This window comes from Sus scrofa, chromosome 6 (assembly GCF_000003025.6).
Source record: "Sus scrofa isolate TJ Tabasco breed Duroc chromosome 6, Sscrofa11.1, whole genome shotgun sequence".
NCBI classification, from domain to species: Eukaryota; Metazoa; Chordata; class Mammalia; order Artiodactyla; family Suidae; genus Sus; species Sus scrofa.
Genome location: NC_010448.4, coordinates 4,270,972 through 4,294,596, shown reverse-complemented (window position 1 = coordinate 4,294,596; position 23,625 = coordinate 4,270,972). Strand labels below are relative to the sequence as shown.

The window sequence follows — 23,625 nt, the reverse complement described above, 5'->3', positions numbered from 1 at the left end:
CAATGGGAACGCCCATTCATCCGTGTTAATTGTATGTATCATGTTGTAAATTACATGCCTGGTCCTTACTTATCTTATCATTGGAAATTGGTACGTTGTGACTGCCTTCATCCAATTCTCCCTCCCCTACCACTGGTAACCATAAATTTAATCTCTTTTCCTCCGAGTTTTTTGACGTTTAATTGGCCTGCAACACTGAGTTAGTTCCAGTGTACAACATAGTGATTCGATAGTTCTGTGTATTTCAAAATGATCACGAGGATAAGTCTAGTTACAATGTGTCACCAAACAAAGACATGACTGAAGTATTGTCTGTATTCTTCACATTGTGCCTGTCATCCCTGTGATGCGTTTGTTCTGCAGCTGGAAGTTTGCACCTCTTACTCTCCCACACCCACTCCTCTCATCCCCGCATCCCTCACCCTCTGGCAACCTCTTGTTTATTCTCTGTGTCTGTGACTCTGTTTCACTTTTATTGTGTTTGTTCATTTGTTTTATTTTTTAGAGGCCACATGTAAGTGATGTCATATAGTATTTGTCTCTCTGACTTATTACATGTAGCGTAATACCCTTTAGGTCCGTCCGTGTTGTTGCAAATGGCAGGTCTCCAGCCTTTTTGATGGGTGAATAATATTCACTTGTATATATGTATACATTATGTATAAACATACACATTGCATACATAGGTTGTGTGTGTGTGTATTGTGTGTACACATATGTTGTGTGTATACACATACGTTATGTGTATACACACATATATACACATCTTCTTTACCCATTCATCTACTGAGTGGATACTTAGGTTGCTTCCATATCAGATCTTTTTTGGAGGACACAATTCAACTCATAGCACAGCATGCATGAGCCCTTCCTCCTTTTTTGTGGCTGAATAATACTCCGCTGTATGGATAGTGCACATCTGGTTTATCTGTCACCGGCGGGTGGACCTGGGGGCTGTTGTGAATCATACTGCTATGAAGACCCACAAACATGGATCTCTTTGATGCTCTACTTTCATTTCTCTCATTCACATGCCTGAGAGTGGCTTTCGTTTCAGAACCTAGCTGGAGGCCAGGTGCCCTCCCACTTTGGGCTCAGACTGTCCCCACAGCCACGGTCATGGTCACGGAACACACCTGGGGTGAGGGAGTCTCCGGCCAGATCCTCTGCATCCAGGCTGCCTTCCTGGCCCCTCCCCTTAACCACACAAGCCTCTTTCAGCCCCTTGGCTGGCTCCCAGGGACAGGAGCTTGGACAGACTGGGAGTTCCTGCTAGTCTTGACCTGCACAGGCAGAGGGGGTGGGTTCCTTTGATCCTTTTGCTTTTTCTTGCTCTGGGTGTGTATGTGTGTGTGTCAAAATGAACGTAATATAATATTTACTATCTTAGCTGTATTTAAGTGCATGGTTCAGTGGCTTTCAGGACCTTCACGTGGTTGTCCAGTCACCACCGCCATCCGTTTCCAGAACATTTTCACTGTCTCCAACTGAAACGCTGTCCCCATTAAACACTAACCCCTCATTCTCTCCCCGCTCCCCCAGGAGCCCCCAGTCTACTTCCTGTCTCTGTGAATGGGTCTCTTCTAGGTACCGCACATAAGTCAAACATTGCAGTGTTTGACCTTTGGTGACCGGTGTATTTCTCAGAGCACAGTGTCCTTAAGCTTCATCCATGATGTAGCATATGTCAAAACTCCCTTATTTATTTATTTAATTTATTTTAGGGCTGCACCTGCAGCATATGGAAGTTCCAGGGCCAGGGTATGAATCCAAGTCACAGCAGCGACCTACGCGGTAGCCGCAGCAACACAGGATCCTTTAACCCACGGCACTGGGTTGGGGATTGAACCTATACCTCTGTAGTGACCTGAGCCACTGCAGTCAGATTCTCAACCTGCTGTGCCACAATGGGAACTCCCTCCCTTGCTTTTAAATACTGAATAAATAATCCATTGTATGGATGGACCATATTTTGCTTATCCTTTGATCTCTTGAGGACCTTTAGAAAAGTAAAATAGAGAGAAATGACTCTAGACTAGTGTCAGATGCAAATGAAAGGAGATTTTAAAAAATAAGATTCGCAGTTTTCCTTCCCATAGTTGCAGTGTTCATTAAGAACACACAGATTCAGGAGTTCCCGTCGCGGCGCAGTGGTTATCGAATCCGACTGGGAACCATGAGGTTGCGGGTCCGGTCCCTGCACTTGCTCAGTGGGTTAACGATCCGGCGTTGCCGTGAGCTGTGGTGTAGTTTGCAGACACCGCTCGGATCCCGCGTTGCTGTGGCTCTGGTGTAGGCCGGTGGCTACAGCTCCAATTGGACCCCTAGCCTGGGAACCTCCATATGCCGTGGGAGCGGCCCAAGAAATAGCAAAAAGACAAAAAAAAAAAAAAAAAAGAAAGAAAAAAACAAAACAAAAAAAATGCCGCAGATTCAAAAAATGAATGAATATAAATTGAAAAGTAAAATAAAAAATAAAAACACACAGATTCAAGCGTTGAGGGACCTTCCAGACCCCGCTTGTAGAAGCCTCAGCCTCCGAGAGAACATCAGGTAAGCTCACGACCAGCAAGACAAAGTCACAGAGAAGCTAGTCCAGGGTTGGGGTCACCACGCCTCCTAAATTCCTCTGATTCTTTAGGCTGCCGGTCCTTTGTGAAATATTTACTGAGGGCACCTGCCACATGCAAGGCACAACTAAGGAGTTGGGGATTTTTTGTTTGGATTTTTTTTTTTGGTCTTTTTGGCCTCACCCCTGGCATGCAGAAGTTCCCAGGCCAGGGACTGAACCCACATCACAGCTGTAACCCGAGCCACAGCAGTGACAGTGCTGGATCCTTAACCCTCGGTGTCACCAGGGCACTCCAGAATTGGATTTTTACCTTTTTTTCCTCTTTTTTAAAATTTTCCATTGCTGCACCTGCAGCATATGGAAGTAGGGTGGGGGTCAAATCCCAGCCGCTTCGGTGGCCTGTGCCACCGCTTGCGGCAATGCCAGATCCTTAACCCATGGGCAAGGCTAGGGGTTGAACCTGCGTCCTCGTGGATACTAGTCAGGTCCTTAACCCACTGGGCCACAATGAGAACTCCCAGAATTGGGGTTTTTTAAGTTTCACACTGCCTGGGACAGACGATTGGCCCTGGTTACAGGGCTGGTCAGCGACAGAGGAGGAGCTGCACCCAGGTCTGTGGGCTTCCAACCTCGGTGCTCCTGTTGCTCTGTGTGTCTTCCTGCTCTCGAGTTTCCCACACATGCCTGCGTGACGTCACCATCATTATTCCAACTGAGTGTGGAAGGCCTGGTCCCCCAGGCAGGTACCCAGCTGGCGCTTACTGGGAGGTCCTGTTGGGTCCGGGCTGTGTCAAGCCCTGTACACTCTGCTCATGCTCACTTGATGCCACAAAAGCAGGTGAGGCTTCATCAGCATTTTACAGATGATGAACTTGTCATCAGAGAGGTTTTCACTTGCTCGAGGTGACACGCTGGCCATGGAACTGGACCATCTCCTGCACAGCGTTGCCGATAAGGTTAAACGGGGGCTGTGGCTGTGAGCGCGTATTCAGTCGTCCATACGGGGCACTGGGTGCATGTGCCCTTGGATTGGCGTCTGGGGATCCGAGGAATGAATGCTCAGGGAGTGGCCCCTGTGTAGCAGGCACTGGTCCGACCTTCCAGTATGGCTACGGCATGAGCAGGTAGAAGCATTTAGGTGACAGACACTTGCTGCTTGTTATGCAGGTGGCAGTTGTGTAGATGCCATCCCGGAGATGTCCAGGGCGCTGAGAAGGTGGAGGAGGGTGACTCATCTGGGAGGACCTCAGGACAGGACAGTCATCCTTCTCCAGTGCAGGCTCTCTCACCCTCAACGCAGTGGACGTTTCTGTTCCAGGTCATTCGTTGTCGTGATGGACTGTTCTGTGCATCGTCGGATGCTTGGCAGCCTGTGTGGCCTCAACCCACTAGATGCCAGGACGCCCCTGCCCCCAGTGATGGCAGCCTAACACGCCTCCAGACACTGGCCAATCCCCTAGGGGCAAATGGTCAAGAACCCCAATTTTTTTTTTTTTGTCTTTTTGTCTTTTCTAGGGCCTCACACGTGGCATGTGGTGGTTCCCAGGCTAGGGGTCTAATCAGAGCTACAGCTGCCGGCCTACACCACAGCCACAGCAACACAGGATCCGAGCCGCATCTGCGACCTACACCACAGGTCACAGCAATGCCAGATCCTTGACCCACTGAGCAAGGCCAGGGATCGAACCCGCAACCTCATGATTCCTAATTGGATTCGTTAACCATTGAGCCATGATGGGAACTCCGAGAACCCCAGATTTAAAGTTTGGTGTGGCAGCTAGGAGGTGTGCCATCTTCTTCAGGGGCATTGGATAGAGCAGCCTGTTCCTGGGAGACACAGGACTGGCCAGTGGGCAGTAGGTTTTTATCTAGCTGTGCTGCCGCCCTGCCCAAGAGCAGGAGGCCATGGAGGGTGGATGTGATGTGGGTGTGCTGCAGCCATCCTGGAGACAGGAGGTTCTATCCCGGGAGCAACTGCAGTCCATACAAATGTTTTAAGTATGATGTGTGTCACAGAGGGATGGACAGACAGACAGAGACAGAGGGGGAAGGTAGAGAAGAGAGTTGGGGGGGACTGGATTTACGGTGGAGATGCTGCATTAAAAGTGAACTGGGTGTGTGGAGTTCCCTTTGTGGCTCAGTGGTCAACGAATCAGACTAGGAACCATGAGGTTGCGGGTTCGGTCCCTGGCTTTGCTTCAATCCCTTGAGCAAGGATGGAACACTTCTTGAGTGCCACTGAACAAGTTTCGGAGAGCCGAAACAACATCTCGGGCCATGATGCAAGTTTCTCTGGGGAGTGGATCTTGCACAAGGAAGAACATGAGGTTGACTTAAGGATAGAGTTTGCCAGGGGATCCAGCCTCCGTGTCATCCCTGGTTGCTTCCTGGTCACTTGTGCAGGGAGGAGCCATCTCGGCCAGTGGGTGTGGTTAGCGGGGCGTGTCTAAGCAAACAGGCATTGGGGAGGTCGTTGGTGGGGGGAGGGAACTGGCAAGAAGGGGAGAGGAGTTTGCCATCTCGGTTCCAGCTGAAGGAAGAGGTCAGCCAGTGCCTCTGCCCGTCCTCGTCCCCAGTGCCCAACAGCCTCATGCAAGAGGAAAAGACGCTTATCATGTCCTTGGTATCAGAATACCAGGAAGGACTTTGCAGGACAGCAGAGTGTTTTCCTGATGCTGAGGCCTCCTCCGCGTGACTGTGGCCTCCCCCACCCTCCAGGCGCTTCACGTCCTCTTCCCAGACCTGGGCTGCCTTCCCCTCTTTCCTTAGGTTGTCTTCCAAACATGTCTCCTAGAACAGGCTGTGATACCAGCAGTCACCATCAGGGGGCCCTCTCTGGAGGATGGTGCCTACAGGACTGAGAATCCCAGAAGGTCAAGGTCCAGGATCCTCCATCGGCACATGGTTGCCCTGCTCTGTCAGCTTTCTGAGTTCCAATTTGGTTAAATAAGTTTGCTTTAAAAAAAGTGCATCAGTAATAGCCCAAAATTGTAAACATTCCCTCAAGAGTAGAAGAGAAAAATACATCATGATATATATAAAATCGTGACATTTATTTACTCGTGATAAATATATCAGGATATATGCATTCTGTAGAATACTATGCAGCCATGAAAATTAGTGAACCATCACTACACACAACATCACAGCTGCATCTCATTAACAACCTTGAGGGAAAGAAACCAGACACAAAAGTGTATGTAAGGCATGCTACCGTTTATGCAAAGTTCAAATCCCAGCAAAATGAATCTGTGGTGACAGGGGTTCATGACAGTTATTACCCTTTAGATGGACTGGTAACTGTTTTTTTTTTTTTAATGATTTTTTTTTTCCATTATAGCTAGGTTACAGTGTTCTGTCAATTTTCCCCTGTACAGCAAGGTGACCCAGTCACACATACATGTATACCTTCTTTTTTCTCACATTATCATGCTCCATCATAAGTGACTAGATAGAGTTCCCAGTGCTACACAGAGGGATCTCATTGCTTATCCATTCCAAAGGCAACAGTTTGCATCTATTAACCCCAAATTCCCTGGTAACTGTTCTTGCCTTTTTTTTTTTTTTTTTTTTTTTTTTTTTTTTGTCTTTTTGCCTTTTCTAGTGCCGCTCCCATGGCATGTGGAGGTTCCCAGGCTAGGGGTCTGATTGGAGCTGTAGCCGCCGGCCTATACCAGAGCTACAGCAACGAGGTACGCAAGCCGTGTCTGCGACCTACACTACAGCTCACGGCTATGCCGGATCCTTAACCCACTGAGCAAGGCCAGGGACTGAACCCGCCACCTCATGGTTCCTATTCAGATTCGTTAACCACTGTGTCACGACAGGAACTCCTAACTGTTCTTGCTTTGAAGGCTGGTTATATGGGTCAGTTTGGAAAATTTAAGCTGTTCCCTTAAGATCTGTACAATAGTATCCAGTATAATAAATATATATTATCCTTTAAAAATACATAACAGTACAAAACCAGGGTGCCTCATAGCAGTCTTGCTTTTTTCACAGATTGATGAACAATATGAGCTGAAAGCCATCGAGAAAGAGAAGGCGGTCGTCGCCCTGCCCCCCAAGGAAGCGAGCAAATGCCACAGAGAGGATCTGGCCAAAGCATTTTACGTAAGAACGGGATTTGCATGTGATGCCAGGTGTGGTAGGGTTTTTCGATTAAGGAGAAAGCATCGCCAGCTCCTGAACACAGCTTTCGAATTCTGTGCTATAATACATTTTTAGCATCACTGTGAGAAAAGACTCTTGCTGCTGAATCGTTCTGATTCCCCCCGTCCAGGAATGGGCTCCACGTTGATGGCCACGACCCTAACCGTCAAGGCCCGTCCTGGCGGCCGGGACCCTCCCAGCTCTCTGTGCACGTGCCTCTTGATGGGGACCCACGTGTTTCCCCAGCATCACGGCCAGAGTTGGGTCCCGGGGGTCTTAACATCAAAGCTCAGACCCCTCCGCAGCCCTCTTCACACCCTTTTAGAATCCGTGCTGTTTCCAGTTACTGACTCCGAACTCTCACCAGTTTCTCAAGCACATTTGAATTCATAGCCAGGACAAGACAAAAGCCCCAAACCAAAAAAACCATTCCTACTGCGTGAGGCTTACCTCTGAGGCTGCGCGCCTTTGCTAGCCTTCTGTTCTTAATTATCTTTACTTAGCAAACCGAGCAAACACGATGTGTGTGTCTTTGTGTGTTGACTCATAGCCCACCACACGTTGGGAAAGCAAATAAAAATCCACCGAGAAACAGTCACATGTCACAATTTCAAGGAAGCTGAAGATGCATGTGTCATGCCAACTCGTGTTGAGAATAATCTGAAAGTCCATCTCAATTCAAGCCCTGCTTGTTAGTCTTTAGAGAGGGAAGGAAATACTTTTTTTTCTTGCCGAGACATTTTTCCCTAGAGCATGATTTAAAAAAAAGTATTTTTAATGATTTCTGTTTTTTCTGTTGTAGTTGGTTTATAGTGTTCTACTACTGCACAGCAAAGTGACCCAGTCACACACACACACATATATATATACATTGTTTTTCTCACTAAAAATTTTATTTTAACTATAGTTGATTTACTATGTTCTGTCAATTTCTGCTGTAGTGATTTCATTCTCCATTCGGAAGAATCTAGAAATCAATCCAGCTTTCTCCACCACCTGGTAGAGCTTTCTTATCAACTTTGTTAAAAAACAAAACAAAAACCAGTGATGCCTTTGCTGAAACCAGGGCAACAAATTTCCCTTACATAGTCATTGACTCTTAAATTAGCTGTATTTTTTCTTTTTCTTTTTTTTTTTTTTAGAGCCACACCCACAGCATATGGAGGTTCCCAGGCTAGGGGTCGAATCAGAGCTACAGCTGCCGGCCTCCACCACAGCCACAGCAACACAGGATCTGAGCCCCATCTGTGACCTATACCACAGCTCACGGCAACACCGGAGCCTTAACCCACTGAGCGGGGCCAGGGATCGAACCCACAACTTCATGGTTCCTAGTTGGATTTGTTTCTGCTGTGCCGCGATGGGAACGCCAAATTAGCTTTGTTTAATGTTAGTGTATAAAGAGCTTGAAAGTGTATCTGGCACAGGGTACGACTGATGTTCTTTCCATGTGGCAAAACTGACCCTCTTTGTCCATCAAACACTAACTCCCCCATCTGCTGGCACCCCCCCGCCTTCTGTTTCCCCTCCTATGAATTTAGCTCTTCTGGGTACCTCAAGCAAGTGGAATACAGGGACCTATATCCAGCCTCTTGGGATAGAACATGATGGATGATTGCATGACAAAAAGAACGGATATATATTATGACTCGGTCACTTTGCTGCGCAGCAGAAATTGGCATAACCTTATAAATCAACTATAATTTTAAAAATACACACACACAAAATTAAATGACTATGTAAAAAAAAGTGCGGTCAGGAAGTATTTGTTCTTTGTGACTGGCTTTTTTCAGGTACCACAACGTCCTTCAGGTTTATCCATGTTGTAGTGTGTGTCAGAATCTCCCTCCTTTCTAAGGCTGAGTAGTATTCCTGTGGGTGTATGTGTGTTGATGTGTGCACACCACATTTTGCTTCTCCATCCCTCCACTGATGGACCCTGGGGTTGCTTCTCCAATTGACTGTCATAACTAATGCTGCTGTGGACATGGTGTGCAAATATCTCTTTGAGATCGGCTTCAAATTCTTTTTTTTTTTTTTTTGTCTTTTTGTCTTTTTGCCTTTTCTAGGGCTGCTCTCGCTGCATATGGAGATTCCCAGGCTAGGGGTCCAATCAGAGCTGTAGCCACCGGCCTACGCCAGAGCCACAGCAATGCGGGATCCGAGCCGCATCTGCAACCTACACCACAGCTCACGGCAAAGCCGGATCGTTAACCCACTGAGCAAGGCCAGGGATTGACCCCGCAACCTCATGGTTCCTAGTCGGATTTGTTAACCACTGCGCCACGATGGGAACTCCGGCTTCAAATTCTTTTGATGTACATACCCAGAAGTGGGATTGCTGGATCACATGGTGATTCTGTTTTGGATTTTTTGGAGGCATCTCCACCCTGTTTTGCACAACAGCTGCACCTTGTTACATCCCCAGGCCCGTTTTTCCGAAGATGAAAACATAAGTATCTGTATCTCCAGGTGTCCATCTCTGATTGCATCCTCGAAATGTAGCCCCAAGGCTGTCTTTCCTGCAGCATCTGGAGGGCAGAGGACAGTCTTAACTGAATGGCGTCCTCCTCTCCCTGCCCCTCTTTGCTCGGGGTCTTTGACCGGGTCCCCTCTCCTCCGTGGACGGCCCATTGTCCTGGATCATCGCAGAAGGGGCGGGCTTCCAAAGTGGGACTCTTGTGACGTGGGCTCCTCGGTCCTCATCGGCCCATCCATGAGCTTGCACTGGATCTGCCCTGCAGGTGGATCTACAGACCGGCCTGTCGGAGTTCGCGGTCACGCAGCGCAGGCTGGTCCACGGCTGGAACGAGTTTGTCGCTGACAACACGGAACCCGTGTGGAAGAAATACCTGGGTCAGGTAGGGTTGTCTCTGCCATTCCTTCCATTAACTAGCGTGAGCCTGGCGGGTCGCAGGAGGGGCTTCGGGTGTGGGATGAAGGTGTCCTTGGGGCAGCTGTGCTGCAAAGTGAAAGAAGCCTCAGCCCCTTCAGGCTGCTCTTCATGGGCAGGAGCGTCACCCACTACCCTGGCAGCTGTGGCCATGAATAGTCATTCTTCTGTTCACACAAGGTTTACCATGTGCCAGGCGCCTTGCTGAGTAAGTAAGTAAGTAAGTAAGGATTCGGAGTTCCCATCATGGCTCAGTGCTTAAGGAATCTGAAGAGGAACCATGAGGCTGTAGGTTCGATCCCTGGCCTCACTCAGTGGGTTAAGGATCTGGCATTGCTGTGAACTGTGGTGTAGGTCGCAGACACTGCTCAGATCTGGCGTGGCTGTGGCTCTGGCGTAGGTCGGTGGCTACAGCTCTGATTAGACCTCTAGCCTGGGAATCTCCATATGCCATGGATGTGGCCCTAGAAAAGACAAAAGACAAAAAGACAAAAAAAAAAAAAAGTAAGGATTGCCCTGTTCCATCTTACTCCTGATCCCCATTTTAAGATGAGGAGGGTGGAGTACGAAGAATTTGAAATTTTCCCAGGCTGTGGAGCATTGACAGGTTTAGCCAATAAAGTTACAGGATATGCTCTGTTAAATGTGAATTTCTGATAAGCAAAGAACAGCCTTGTCACCTCTTTCCCAAAGGTTGCATGGGACCTACTTACACTTAACTTTTTTGTGAAAAATGTTTCTCTGCAATTCAAATTTAACTGAGTGTCCTGTAGTTTATCTGGCACCCAGGGCCCAAAGTCACACAGCAGTAAGTGGCACTGCTGGCCACTGAGGCCAGGCAGCTGAGCGCCCGAGCGCCCGGCCCTCTTAGGCTCTGCCATTGGTGCCAAATGCATGGTGCACGAGTCAGATGCCTGGAAGCCACTGCCAAGAGGGGAAAAAATTGGAAGAGACGTGGCTGTAAGTTCCACTCTAGAAATCAATACCTCCACCACCCACCCAGTACCAACTCAGAAAGCCCCAGGTACAGGCAGAACTTCCCAGGAGCCTGAAGCCATTCAGATTGCCTCAGTGTCCCCTCCCAGGCTTTTGCCCCCTCTCCCACCCCAGACACGTCCCTCTGTTTCTGGCTCCCTCAAGGCTGCCCCAGGCTTCAGCCCTCTGTCAGCCCTCATTTAAGGCTTCCTTGATTGGTCAGTTCAGGGACCAATCACAAGCCTCTTAGCAGCATCCTCAACTCCACTCTCCTCTAGTCCCCACCCCGCTCACTGGTCAGTTCTCAGTGCCCTGGGAATGTCATTCATTGATGCATTTTGTCACCAAAATAGGCTTCTAGGCATTCAGGTGGCTCTGGCCAACCCAGACACTTCGTGGAACCCCAGTGTGGGGAAGAGGCAGCAGAGCCTCCTGGAAGCTGGAGTTCAGGGAAGGAGACTGACACACAGGCTAGGAGGGCCATTCTTCCTTCTGAAGTGAGGCCTTGGTCACGTCCACCCTGGCTGCCCGGGACCTGCTCCCCCCGCCATCCTTCCTGCCTCTTCCCTGGCAAAACCTCACACCAAGGGTTTCCTTCTGTCCCTTGTTTCTCTGAAATTCAAATTTAACTGAGTGTTCTGTAGTTTACCTGGCACCCAGGGCCCAGAGTCACACAGCAGTAAGTGGCACTGCTGGCCACTGAGGCCAGGCAGCTGAGCGCCCAAGCGCCCGGCCGTCCTCCAGCCTCCAGCCAAGGTCTTTCCAGGTATAAGATCACTTCCGCTTCTAAGAACAGGAAGCGTGCTTATTTGTCCTGACCTCATCAGCTGGGGGATGCATGAGAATCCTCGGGGGACTGGAGGGTAGCCCCAGCAACCACGGGAAGTCCACAGCGCTCTCCTACTCATTCTTCATCTTCACCGAGCACCTGCTGTGTGCCCGCTGCTATGGTGCTCCTGTCATCTCCTGCAGGGACAGGGAGCTCACCACTTCTCGAGGCAGCCCTCCTTCTCTGCCTCGGGAGGCTCGAGACTCACCGTTAGGGCCTCCACCTCGGTGCGACCTGAGTTTCTTGCCCCAGCGTCACAAAGCAAAGGTGCACTCGAGTCAGGCTGCTGGGCTCAGATGCCAGTTTCCAGCCTTACGACTTAGAGCTTGTCATTGAGCCCCCTTGAGCCTCAGTTGTCCCCATCTAGAAAATGGGACTGATAAGAACCTGCTGTTCTGAATTTTGCATTAAGAGGAAGCCCAGCACATATTGAATGCTGAGTCAAGGCTGCCCCCTGCCCCAGGGTCTGCTCGTTAGCCCTGGTTCGAGAGTAGCTGTTAGGAGGCCAGGTTTCGGAGTTGCCTGATCTAAGGGAATCCTTGGCAATTCACTCTCTTTCCAGAGCCTCGGGTGGGTCAATTGTAAAGCAGGAAGACCTAACAGGACCTGTGTCATGGGGTCAGGAAGGCGGCAAAATGATGCAGGGAAAGCCCTGAGCCCAGGGCACAGCCTGGAGGAGGTGCTCGGTAAATGCTGGTCATTTTTGTCCTTAGCATTTATTGTAACGACTGTCTCCAGTGAACCATCACTTTCGGGTGTACTGCACAGCAAGGCTTCGGCACACCGCTTTCTGCCTGTCCCCTTTGGCACGTGGGCCTAGAAGGGGCCCGGGGAGCGGGGAGGGTCTGAGGATGCGTAGCCAGGCACCACTGTGGCAGGTGGCTGGGCCTTCCCACTGGGCCTCACCCCCCGTGTGCCAGGTCTCCCCATGACTCACTGTGTCAGATGGGGCAGGACAGGGGCTGGGGATGGTCTTCGGGGTGGGGGAGGCTGGTGGCATCAGTGTTGGCCTCAGGGGATGCCCAGGCCCAGCCTCGGGGTGGGGGGGCGAGCTTAGGGGGTCAGAACTGGAGTTTAAGGTGGGGCTCATCCAGGCCTCGCTCGAGGCCAACCCCCGGCCCCAGCTCTGAGAGCGGCCCCGGCCAGGACTGCGGACCCCTGAACCAGCCTGAGCCCATGGCTGGAGGGGTCCTTGTGCAGAAACAGGCCTGCTGGTCCCCAAGTCTCTGGGGCGTTTGGCCTGCGGGGGCGGGGGGGCAGGAGAGAGCTGCCCAGCCAGCCCAGGAGAGGCGAGGGCAGGGAGCCATGCGGCGTCATGGAAGTGACCCGAGCAGGAGCTCCTAGTGCTAATCTCCAGAGCCCAAACGAAATCTTATCCTTTTTAAAAAAAATTTGAATCTCGTTTTTTAATATTGAAGCATAGTTGACTGACAGTGTTGCTCCTGTTTCTGCATTCCCTTTCTTCTATTATCTTCCATCATGTTCTATCCCAAGATACGGGATATGGTTCCCTGTGCTGTACAGCAGGACCTCATTGCTTATCCATTCCAGTGAAATCTTGTCTTTTTTAACATTTTTATTTTAAATGATTTTTATTTTTTCCATTCTAGCTGGTGTACAGTGTTCTATCAGTTTTCTACTGCACAGCGAGGTGACCCAGTGACACATGCATATATACACTCTTTTTCTCACATTCTCCTCCATCATGTCCCATCACAGGTGACTAGATATAGTCCCAGTGCGACACAGCAGGATCTCATTGCTTATGCATTCCAAAGGCAATTCTTGGCATCTATTAAACCCAGATTCCCAATCCATCCCACTCCCCCCTCTCCCCCTTGGCAACCACAAGTCTGTTCTCCAAGTCTATGAGTTTCTTTTCTGTGGAAAGGTTCATTTGTGCTGTATATTAGATTCCAGATATAAGTGATAGCATACAGTATTTGTCTTTCTCTTCCTGACTGACTTCACTTAGTATGAGAGTTTCTAGTTCCTGGAGAACATTGCTGCAAATGGCATTATTTTGTTCTTTTTTATGGCTGAGTAGTATTCCATCGTGCATATACACCACATCTTCTCAATACCTTCATCTGTTAATGGGCATTTAAGTTGTTTCCCTGTCTTGGCTTTTGTGAGTGGTGCTTCAGTGAATATGTGGGTGCATGTGTCTTTTTCAAGGAAAGTTTTGTCCAGATATATGCCCAAGAATGGGATTGCTGGATCATATGGTCGTTCTATGTGTAGTTTACTAAGGTACCTTCATACTGGTTTCCATAGTGGTTGCACCAATTTACATTCCCACCAGCAGTGCAGGAGGGGTCCCTTTTCTCCACACCCTCTCCAGCATTTGTTATTTGTGGACTTATTCATAATGGCCATTCTGACGGGTGTGAGCTGGTATCCCACAGCAGCTTTGATTTGCGCAATGAAATCTTTTTTTAATGCCACTGGACCAAGGGCGGCTTCTTGCCTGTACAAGGGTGAATAGCATCCCTATGAAATTCATGTCCACCTGGAACCTCAGAATATGGTCTTTTTTAGGAAATAAGGTCTTGGTAGCTGGGATTAGTGAAGATGGGGTCCTTCTGGGTTGGGGTGGGTCCCTTTCCAGGGACTGGTGTCCTTACAAGGGACGATTCTCAGAGACACACACACACACAGGAGAAGGCCATGGGACCACAGAGGTGGAGACAGGAGTGATGTGTCTAGAAGCCAAGGCACACTGGCCACACCAGCAACGGGAAGAGGCAGGACAGCGTCCTCCCAGAAAGCATGGCCCTGCTGCCACCTGGATGTGGGATGTCTCGCCTCTGGAAGCGTGGGAGAAAAAGTCACTTGTTTTAAGCTCCCCCCCCCAGGTAGTGGTCATTTATCACAGCACCCCCAGAACACTAACTCACTCTCCTCTGGCCTGCCCCCTCCTTTGGCCCTTCATTCTCTCCGGACTTCTGAGGAAAAGGTGCGTTCACCGCGGTGTGGCGGCAGGTGGCCACACCTGTGAGGCCGTGAGCTCTGCCAGACAACTCCGGGTCCCGCCCCGAGGACGCAGGGCCACCGCTTCCCTCTGCAACCTGCCCATCCCCAGCGCTTTCAGGTGCTCTCAGGACCAAAATGGAATTACTCTGACCAAGGCTTCTTTTTAACCTTTTCTGAGGGAAAATTTTAAAAATATACATTAGTGAGAGAATAAGATAATCAGCCCCATAGAGCCACCATCTAGCTTCAGTAATTACCAGCCCATGAAGACTCACTTTTATCTGCCTTTTCTCACTGAAGAATTTTTTTAAATGTTATTGATTTATGTTGTATCATTTTCAGGTTCACAGCAAAGTGAACCAGCTATACATATTCTTTTGTTCCCCATCCCGTAGGATTTTATGAAACATTGAATAGGCCTCCCTGTGCTCTACAGTGGGTCCTTGGTAGTTTTTTACATACAGGTGTGTGTGTTCATCCCATCCTCCCAGTGTATTCCTCCCCCGATGGTTTCCCCTTCTGTGCGTTGGTGTCCATTTTATAAAAAAGTTCTTTTGTATCCTTTTTAGTAGATGTCGTAGAAGTGACATCATGTGATATTTGTCTTTCTCTATCTGACTTAGCTCACTTAGTATGATAATCTCTAGGTCCACTCACGTTGCTGCAAATGGCGTCATTTCATTCTTTTTTGTTGCCAAGTAATATTCCATTGAATATATGTACCACATCGTCTCTACCCATTCCTCTATGGAAGGACATTTAGGCTGCTTCCCTGTCATGGGTATTGTACATTGTGCAGTAATGAACATTGGGGTGCATGTTCTTTTCAGGTTACGGTTTTCACCAGATAGATGTGCAGGATTGTTGAGTCATATGATTGTTCTTGAGTTAGATTTGTAAGGAGCCTCCATACCGTTCTCCATAGTGGCTGCACCAATTTACCTTCCCACCAACCATGCAGGGAGGGTCCCCTTTTCCTCACATCCTCTCCCGCGTTTGTTGTTTGTAGGCTTTTTGACGATAACCACTCTGACCGGCGTGAGGTGACACCTCATTGTAGTTTTGATTTGCGTTTCTCTAATAATTAGTGACGTTGAACATCTTTTCAGGTGCCTTTTGGCCATCTGTCTGTCTTCTTTGGAGAAATGTCTATTTAGCGCTTCTGTCCAGTTTTTGATTGGGTTGTTCGTTTTTCTCATGTAAAGCCGTATGAGATGTTTGTACATTTTGGAGATGAAGCCCTTGTTGGTTGTTTGATTTGCAGAGCTTTTTCTCCCACTCCGTGAGTTGGCTTTTTGTTTTTTTATGGTTTTCTTTGCCATGCAGAAGCGTTTAAGTCACTGCAATATTTTTTTCTTGTCTTTTTTTTTTTTTTTTTTTTTTTTTTTGAGGGCTGCCCCTGTGGCATAGGGAAGTTTCCAGACTAGGGTTTAAACTGGAGCTGCAGCTGCCAGCCTATGCCACAGCAATGCCAGATCCGAGCTGCATCTGCAACCCACGCGACAGCTCATGGCAACACCGGATCCTTAACTCACTGAGCGAGACCAGAGTTCAAACCCTCATCCTCATGGATACTAATCGGGTGTGTTACCACGGGGCCACAATGGGAACTCCCGTCACTACAGATTTGAAAGCAAATTCTAGATACTAAATTATTTCACCATCTATACTTTGATTTGCATCTCTCCCATTAGAGGACATTCGTCTTTCTCGTTCTCTCTTTTGAAGCCGTAATAACAATGCGATTATCCCACTAAGACCGTGAACACTTCATTCACATGCCCTGCGCCTGGTGTCGTCGCCTTTCCCCGTTGCAGCTCTCTCTACCCTGGTGTCCTCTCTCCGTTACAAGTTTGTGTTCAGGGTTCCTTTCCCACGCCTCTTCACCGCTGATTTGTTAGAATTGGGGTCTGGACCCAGGCCACCCTTTCCTTTTGGGTGGCGTGTCCTTTAAAATTTTCAGTCGAAGCCCTTTTCCTGTCCTGGGAACCTGTCCCATGTCATGGCTCATGAGGTCCCAAAATGAGCAGGTGGTTTATTTCCACGTTGCAGATGTCGCCTTTGGGAAGAATCCTGTAACCAGTTGCATAATGTCCATCTCAGAAATGCTGATGCAAGTTTCAAGTTTTTGTGGGAAGCTCTTTTGCGAGCCTCCGGGGGGTGACTCCCAGCAGTGTGTCTCACACCAGAGCACCAGGCAAGCTAGCTTTGAAGTGCGTCTCTCTCTGGAGGTGCAATGAGCCCCCCAGCCCAGCCCAGACCAGCATCTGTGGGAAAGCTTCCGCAAGACCCAGCTATTGCATCAAGAGCCCTGATAGAGGGGCTGTTTTCTGGAACTCAGGTGGCCACAATTCCTGCCTTTGCCTAGGTTTTATTGAATGCCTTCTGTAATCAGCCTTGGTGCTCCTGGCTACCATGTGTTAAAACACCTACTGTGCGCCGGCCAGTGGGCAAGTCATTTCGCCCCATCAACTGAGAGAGCAGGGGCTTGGAGCAGTTAGGGGCTTGCTTGAGGTTTCTCAGTGGGGAAGTGATGGAGACAGAGCTGGAATCCGATCAGATTCCTCAGCTCCTGCCTGCTCCCCCTTGTGCTCAGACCCCCTCGAGGTCCTAGAAGGACTGACGTAGCAGGATGGATGTGACCTGTGTCCTAAGTAAGATTACATTCTATCAGAGGATAGAGACAAATAGTTTGATGCAGCCATAGAGAAATTGTAGCTAAGAGGATGAAATGTATTTGAGTTGCTCAGTGTTGAGGATTCAAAATAGATGCTGTGTTGGAGTTCCCGTCTTGGCAGAGCAGAAACGAATCTGACTAAGAACCATGAGGTTGTGGGTTTGATCCCTGGCCTCGCTCAGTGGGTTAAGCATCCGGTGTTGCCATGAGCTGTGGTGTAGTTCGCAGATGGGGCTCGGATCCTATGTTGCCGTGGCTGTGGCGTAGACTGGCAGCTGTAGCTCCGATTAGACCCCTAGCCTGGGAACCTCCATATGCTGCAGGTGTAGCCCTAAAAAGCAAAATAAAAAAAAAAAACAAACCCAAAAAACCCAAAATAGACACTGTGGCTAACTCTGGGCAGCTGGTGAGCTGCCATGGCACAGAGTGCCATGACCCTTGTTCAGAGGGGTCAAAACACGGCAGTTCTGGGGTGAGTGGCATTAAATCCCTTTGTGCATCACATTGGCATACTGTTGATGTGTTTCTTTTTGTCAGCAGTATGACTCACACATCTGGTTATATTTCCTTTTTGCCCTTGCTTCCTGGAAGCTCAGAGCCAAATGTACAGCCTCAATTTTTTATTTTTATTTTTATTTTTTTTTAAATCTTTTTATTTTCCCACTGTACAGCAAGGGGGTCAGGTTATCCTTACATGTATACATTACAATTACTTTTTTTTTCCCCCACCCTTTGTTCTGTTGCAACATGAGTATCTAGACAAAGTTCTCAATGCTACTCAGCAGGATCTCCTTGTAAATCGATTCTAAGTTGTGTCTGATAAGTCCAAGCTCCCGATCCCTCCCACTCCCTCCCCCGCCCATCAGGCAGCCACAAGTCTTTTCTCCAAGTCCATGATTTTCTTTTCTGAGGAGATGTTCATTTGTGCTGGATATTAAATTCCAGTTATAAGTGATATCATATGGTATTTGTCTTTGTCTTTCTGGCTCATTTCACTCAGTATGAGATTCTCTAGTTCCATCCATGTTGCTGCAAATGGCATGATGTCATTCTTTTTTATGGCTGAGTAGTATTCCATTGTGTATATATACCACATCTTCCGAATCCAATCATCTGTCGATGGACATTTAGGTTGTTTCCACGTCCTGGCTATTGTGAATAGTGCTGCAATGAACATGTGGGTGCACGTGTCTCTTTTAAGTAGAGTTTTGTCCCGATAGATGCCCAAGAATGGGATTGTGGGGTCATATGGAAGTTCTATGTATAGACTTCTAAGGTATCTCCAAACTATTCTCCACAGTGGCTGTACCAGTTTACATTCCCACCAACAGTGCAGGAGGGTTCCCTTTTCTCCACAGCCCCTCCAGCACTTGTTATTTGTGGATTTATTAATGATGGCCATTCTGACTGGGGTGAGGTGGTATCTCATGGTAGTTTTGATTTGCATTTCTCTTATAACCAGCGATGTTGAGCATTTTTTCATGTGTTTGTTGGCCATCTGTATATCTTCTTTGGAGAAATGTCTATTCAGGTCTTTTGCCCATTTTTCCATTGATTGATTGGCTTTTTTGCTGTTGGGTTGTATAAATTGTTTATATATTCTAGAGATTAAGCCCTTGTCGGTTGCATCATTTGAAACTATGTTCTCCCACTCTGTAAGTTGTCTTTTTGTTTTCTTTTTGGTTTCCTTTGCTGTGCAAAAGCTTTTCAGTTTGATGAGGTCCCATGGGTTTATTTTTGCTGTTATTTCTATTGCTTTGGGAGACTGACCTGAGAAAATATTCATGATGTTGATGTCAGAGAGTGTTTTGCCTATGTCTTCTTCTAGGAGTTTGATGGTGTCCTGTCGTATATTTAAGTCTTTCAGCCATTTGGAGTTTATTTTTGTGCATGGTGTGAGGGTGTGTTCTAGTTTCATTGCTTTGCATGCAGCTGTCCAGGTTTCCCAGCAATGCTTGCTGAATAGACTTTCTTTTTCCCATTTTATGTTCTTGCCTCCCTTGTCAAAGATTAATTGACCATAGGTGTCAGGGTTTATTTCCGGATTCTCTATTCTGTTCCATTGGTCTGTCTGTCTGTTTTGATACCAGTACCACACTGTTTTGATGACTGTGGCTTTGTAGTATTTCTTGAAGTCTGGGAAAGTTATGCCTCCTGCTTGGTTTTTGTTTCTCAGGATTGCTTTGGCGATTCTGGGTCTTTTGTGGTTCCATATAAATGTTTGGATTGTTTGTTCTAGTTCTGTGAAAAATGCCATGGGTCATTTGATAGGGATTGCATTGAATCTGTAGATTGCTTTGGGTAGTATGGCCATTTTTACAATATTGATTTTCCCAATCCAGGAACATGGAATATCTTTCCATTTCTTTACATCTTCTTTGATTTCTTTGATGAAAGTTTTATAGTTCTCGGCATATAGGTCCTTTACCTCCTTGTTCAGGTGTATTCTGAGGTATTTGATTTTGTGAGGTGCAATTTTTAAAGGTATCGTATTTTTGTATTCCTTTTCTAATATTTCATTGTGTACAGCCTCAATTTAAACACCTCTGTTTTGCGTATTGAGGTTTTGAATCTTAGCCTGACCCTGATCTTTGGTCTAGTCTTTCTGACCCTATTTGTGTGTTTTCATTTATGTTTCCCTTCAATTATCAATAATTGTTGAAATGCCCGCATGAAATGAGAGAGACACAGTGTACCCCTGATCTGTGACAGATACCTCCCAAGACCCTAAGAGGTGCCTAAAATGCTTGATAGTACCAAACCCAGGATATGCTATGGTTTTTTTTTCCTGTACAGACCTCTCTGTGATAAAATTTAATTTATAAATGAGGCACAGTAAGAGAGTCACAGCAGTCATACTAAAATAAAGCAATTATAACAATAATAATCAAAGCCACATGAATATGATCTGTCCTTCTCTCTCAAGATGGCTTATTGTACCGTGTTCAGAAGTGAGTATCATCTTCTTGGGATTAAGTCAGATGGCCAAATGCCTGCGCGAAGAGCTGAGGGGAGGGAATGATGCAGGTGTTGTGACGTAGGAGGCACATCGGCAGCTTCAGGCCGTTCTGCATCATCGAGGCATGACAATGTCCGGAGTAGAGGGAGTGGATGGTTGGGGAGCCCAGGCAGGGTGGCGTGGGGTGGTGCAAGGTTCCATCATGCCAGGCAGAATGGCCTGCGGTTTAAAACTTTTGAATTATTTATTTCTGTAATTTTCCATTTAACATCTTTGGACCGCATGTCACTGAAGCAGCGGAAAGCAAAACCCCAGACAAGGGGGTGGGGGTGTCTACTGTGCATAAAATAATAAAGTCAAAATCCTTTGGGGAGTGTTCTGCCACACCTGTTCTCGGGAGGGACATCATCAGATCCCCCAGAAGAGGTTCTGAGAGGGGTGGCTGTGATTGGGACATATGGCTTTGCAGGACAGGCGTGGTCAGAGGGGAACCCCTTGGCCATGCTGGACCAGGGCTGGCATCCACCAGAGGGAAGGTTCTGACCTGGAGCACCAAAGAGATGTGGCGAGGCGAGACCAAGAGCTGAAAGGCAGGGTCAGGGCTGGTGTCTGGAAGGGCGCTGTGCCAAGAGGACCCCCAGCAACCGGTGTCCGTGAAACTGCAGCGGTGGGTCTGCAGGCAGAGGAGAACCACTGGGAGGCAGGGAGCCTGGTCTCTGATCTCCATCCGCCTAGAAAAGATCCTCCTGCCCTGTGTTCCTTTTTCAGTTTAAGAACCCCCTGATCCTGCTGCTTCTGGCCTCTGCCCTGGTGAGCGTCCTTACGAGGGAGTATGAGGATGCCGTCAGCATCGCCGTGGTGAGTGGGGGGACAGCACCCTGCAGGGACAGCGCCCCCCTCCCAGACCCGCTGCCTAGGGCTTGTCGAGTCTCCGCAAGGAAACAAGAGTTTGGCTATAGATTTAAAAAGAAGAAGAGGAGGAGGAGGAAAGGAAACGCACATCCTTCTGTACCCCCTGGGGTGTGCTGGTCATTGGGCCACTCCTCTCTGGGCAGGTACCCAGGTGGCTGTTGGGTCTTTGCTGGTGGGACCAAGGTTGCAGTGAACTGCTTTCCCCCGACCCCTGGGTGGCATCGCTGGCTCCTGGCTGTGCACGCAGGACAAAGAGGAATCACTGTAATCGTTGTGCAGAGAGAGGCACTGGCCATCTCTGAAAAAAGTGTGATTCGGGTGAAAAGCACGTGAAGATGAACCATTTTAAAGTGAATACATTCACAGCAGTGTGCCATCACCACCCTTGGCTAGTTCCAGAATGTTTTCATTGCCCTAAAAGAAGACCCCATACCCATTACACAGTGGCGCCCCGCCCCCACCCACCAGCCCCTGGAAACCAGGTCCGCTTTCTACGCACTGACCTATTCTGGACAGTGGCTCACCTTTCATATCTGGCGCTGAACACCTTTTGAGGACTTTTATTCCTGCTTCCTTCTCTCTGCCAAGGGCTGTCTTTCGAAGTACAAAGACTCTTTCCATGCGGTGGAATTCGGTGCTTCTGTTTGAAACCACATCTTCTGATGTGACGCTGCCTCTGTGCTGTTGAGAGAGGAAAAATTCCATCTCTACCGTACGGCCCTCTAGTGGGAGTATATCTGTGCCAGAAAATCTAGATGGATACCCCAAAATGTGTATCTCTAGGTGGCAGAACGTGGGGTGCTTTTTTGGCTCGTTCTGTGTCCTAAAGTTCTCAGTGCACTTCTTTTGCAAGAAGAAAGGAAATGTACCCAGAGACCATGTCTGCCCCCCACCTCTCGCGGGCTCCTTCACCCCCCTCGTTGGGCAGCTGGGTGTTAACGTGCCCTCTCGTTTGCCCCCCAGGCCGTGCTGATTGTGGTCACCGTCGCCTTTATCCAGGTGCGTATGCCTGTCCTCGGGTGCCGGACGGGGTCCCCTGGGCAGGCGGGAGCCCCGCGGAGCCCCCACGCTTGAGCACCATCTTTGCTGTGCCCTCTGCCAGGAGTACAGGTCAGAGAAATCTCTGGAAGAGCTGACCAAGCTGGTGCCTCCTGAATGTAACTGGTAAGTCGGAGACCCCCTGGGACTTTTTGGTTCATCCAAGGAGCCACCGGGCTGGGGAGTGCGTCAAAAGATTCGCATGACTTGTATCCTTTATGCTGTGATGGGGCAGAACCGTGTCTTACTGGGAGCTGGGAAACGTGGCCTCTGCGCTGCCAGCGGACTGCTGTGTGTCCTCGGGCATGTTACTCAACCTCTCTGGGCTGCAGCTCTGTCATTGGTGTGTCTAATCAGGGTGCCCAACCTGGGAGCCCCAGGCGACGGTGAAGGCTTTGGGAACAGAGCAGCCCACGAGACCTGTGATAAAGGGGGAAGACTATATGCATGTTTCCTAAGAAGTGCCGTCAGGGGTCTCACTGGAGTCTCAAAATGGGGCTCCAAATAGGCTGAGAGGCAGCGTTGTAGCAAGCTGAGGCATCAGGAGTGCCCGTGTGGTACAATGGGTTAAGCATCTGGTGTTGCTGCAGCTGTGGCACAAGTTGGAACCGCTGCACAGGTTCGATCCCCAGCCCAGGAAGTTCCACATGCTGGGGGTTTGGTGTGAATGAATGAATGACAGCCTGAGGCTTCAGAACTCAGCTGAAGGGGGGAAACTCGAAGAGGACCCCCGGCCATTTGCCGCGCAGACCGCCGGCCTCCTTCCTGCCCTGAACCTTTCTGCTTTGCTCTTTGTTATCACACAGCCGTTACCAAGGATGTTTAAAAAGGAAAAAGGGAAAACAAAAAGGCCCCTCCCCATACGACAGGGGTGTGTCCACTGTGCACAGCGCTGTGCAGTAGAACCTTCTGGAATGTTCTATCATCTGCGCTTCCTGGGACAGCATCCCTAGTCACATGTGGCTACAGAGGACTTGAGCTGAGGAACTGAATTCTTCATCTTATTTAACTTGAATTCAAACAGCCTCACAGGCTGGCGGCTACCGTCTTGGCAGCTCAGCTTAGAGGGTCTGAGGGGCTGCTGCCGCGGGTCAAGGAAGCAGAGGACATAGAAGCGAGAATGGTGTAGGCCTGTTTCTTTCTCCATTTAATTTTTAGCGGAGCCACGAGCCAGGCTATTCTCCTTGCGAAAATGAAACGAGGCTCACGTCGTCTTTCTTTTATTTTGAAGAGCAGCAGTGGCATGTAGCCTGGAAGTGTTGAAAGAACACAGCCTCGCTGCCGAGTCTTTGAGACCCGTGCCCCAAACTGGGAGAAGCGTGTGCCACACAGATCCTTGCTGCTTTACCTCCATACTCTGCACGTTCATTAAATCTTTATTGAGCACCTACTGTATGCAGGGAGCAATCATCCCTGGGCTACGTGGGTGAATTAGACAGGGAGGCCTTGGCCTTCAGGGCGCTCAGTGTCCCTAACAGGGGAGGCTGATAATGAAGTGAAGGAATGAGATGATTTTGGAATGTGGTGGCAGGTGCATTAAAGCCAAAAAGACCCCTCCACCAATCCCAAGCCACACCAAAATTAAGACAAAACCTCACAGAGATTCAGTAGTGACTGTTGGAGGTGTGGGAACAAGCTTACA

At 48.7% G+C, this 23,625-nt stretch overlaps 1 protein-coding gene across 2 annotated transcripts in view; it reads left to right on the top strand.

Annotated features, from left to right (window-relative positions):
- The window catches only part of ATP2C2 (ATPase secretory pathway Ca2+ transporting 2), a 75,943-nt gene that overhangs the window by 18,677 nt on the left and 33,641 nt on the right, over positions 1-23,625 (top strand). For both annotated transcript variants that reach the window (XR_002344471.1, XM_003126826.3), the window contains exons 2-6: positions 6,575-6,685; positions 9,469-9,585; positions 20,802-20,891; positions 21,909-21,944; positions 22,048-22,109. Coding sequence is in view for 1 of the 2 variants with exons in the window: in XM_003126826.3 (XP_003126874.1) it covers positions 6,575-6,685; positions 9,469-9,585; positions 20,802-20,891; positions 21,909-21,944; positions 22,048-22,109 (416 nt within the window). In the remaining variant the exon portion in view is untranslated. The remainder of the gene's footprint in view (positions 1-6,574; positions 6,686-9,468; positions 9,586-20,801; positions 20,892-21,908; positions 21,945-22,047; positions 22,110-23,625) is intronic.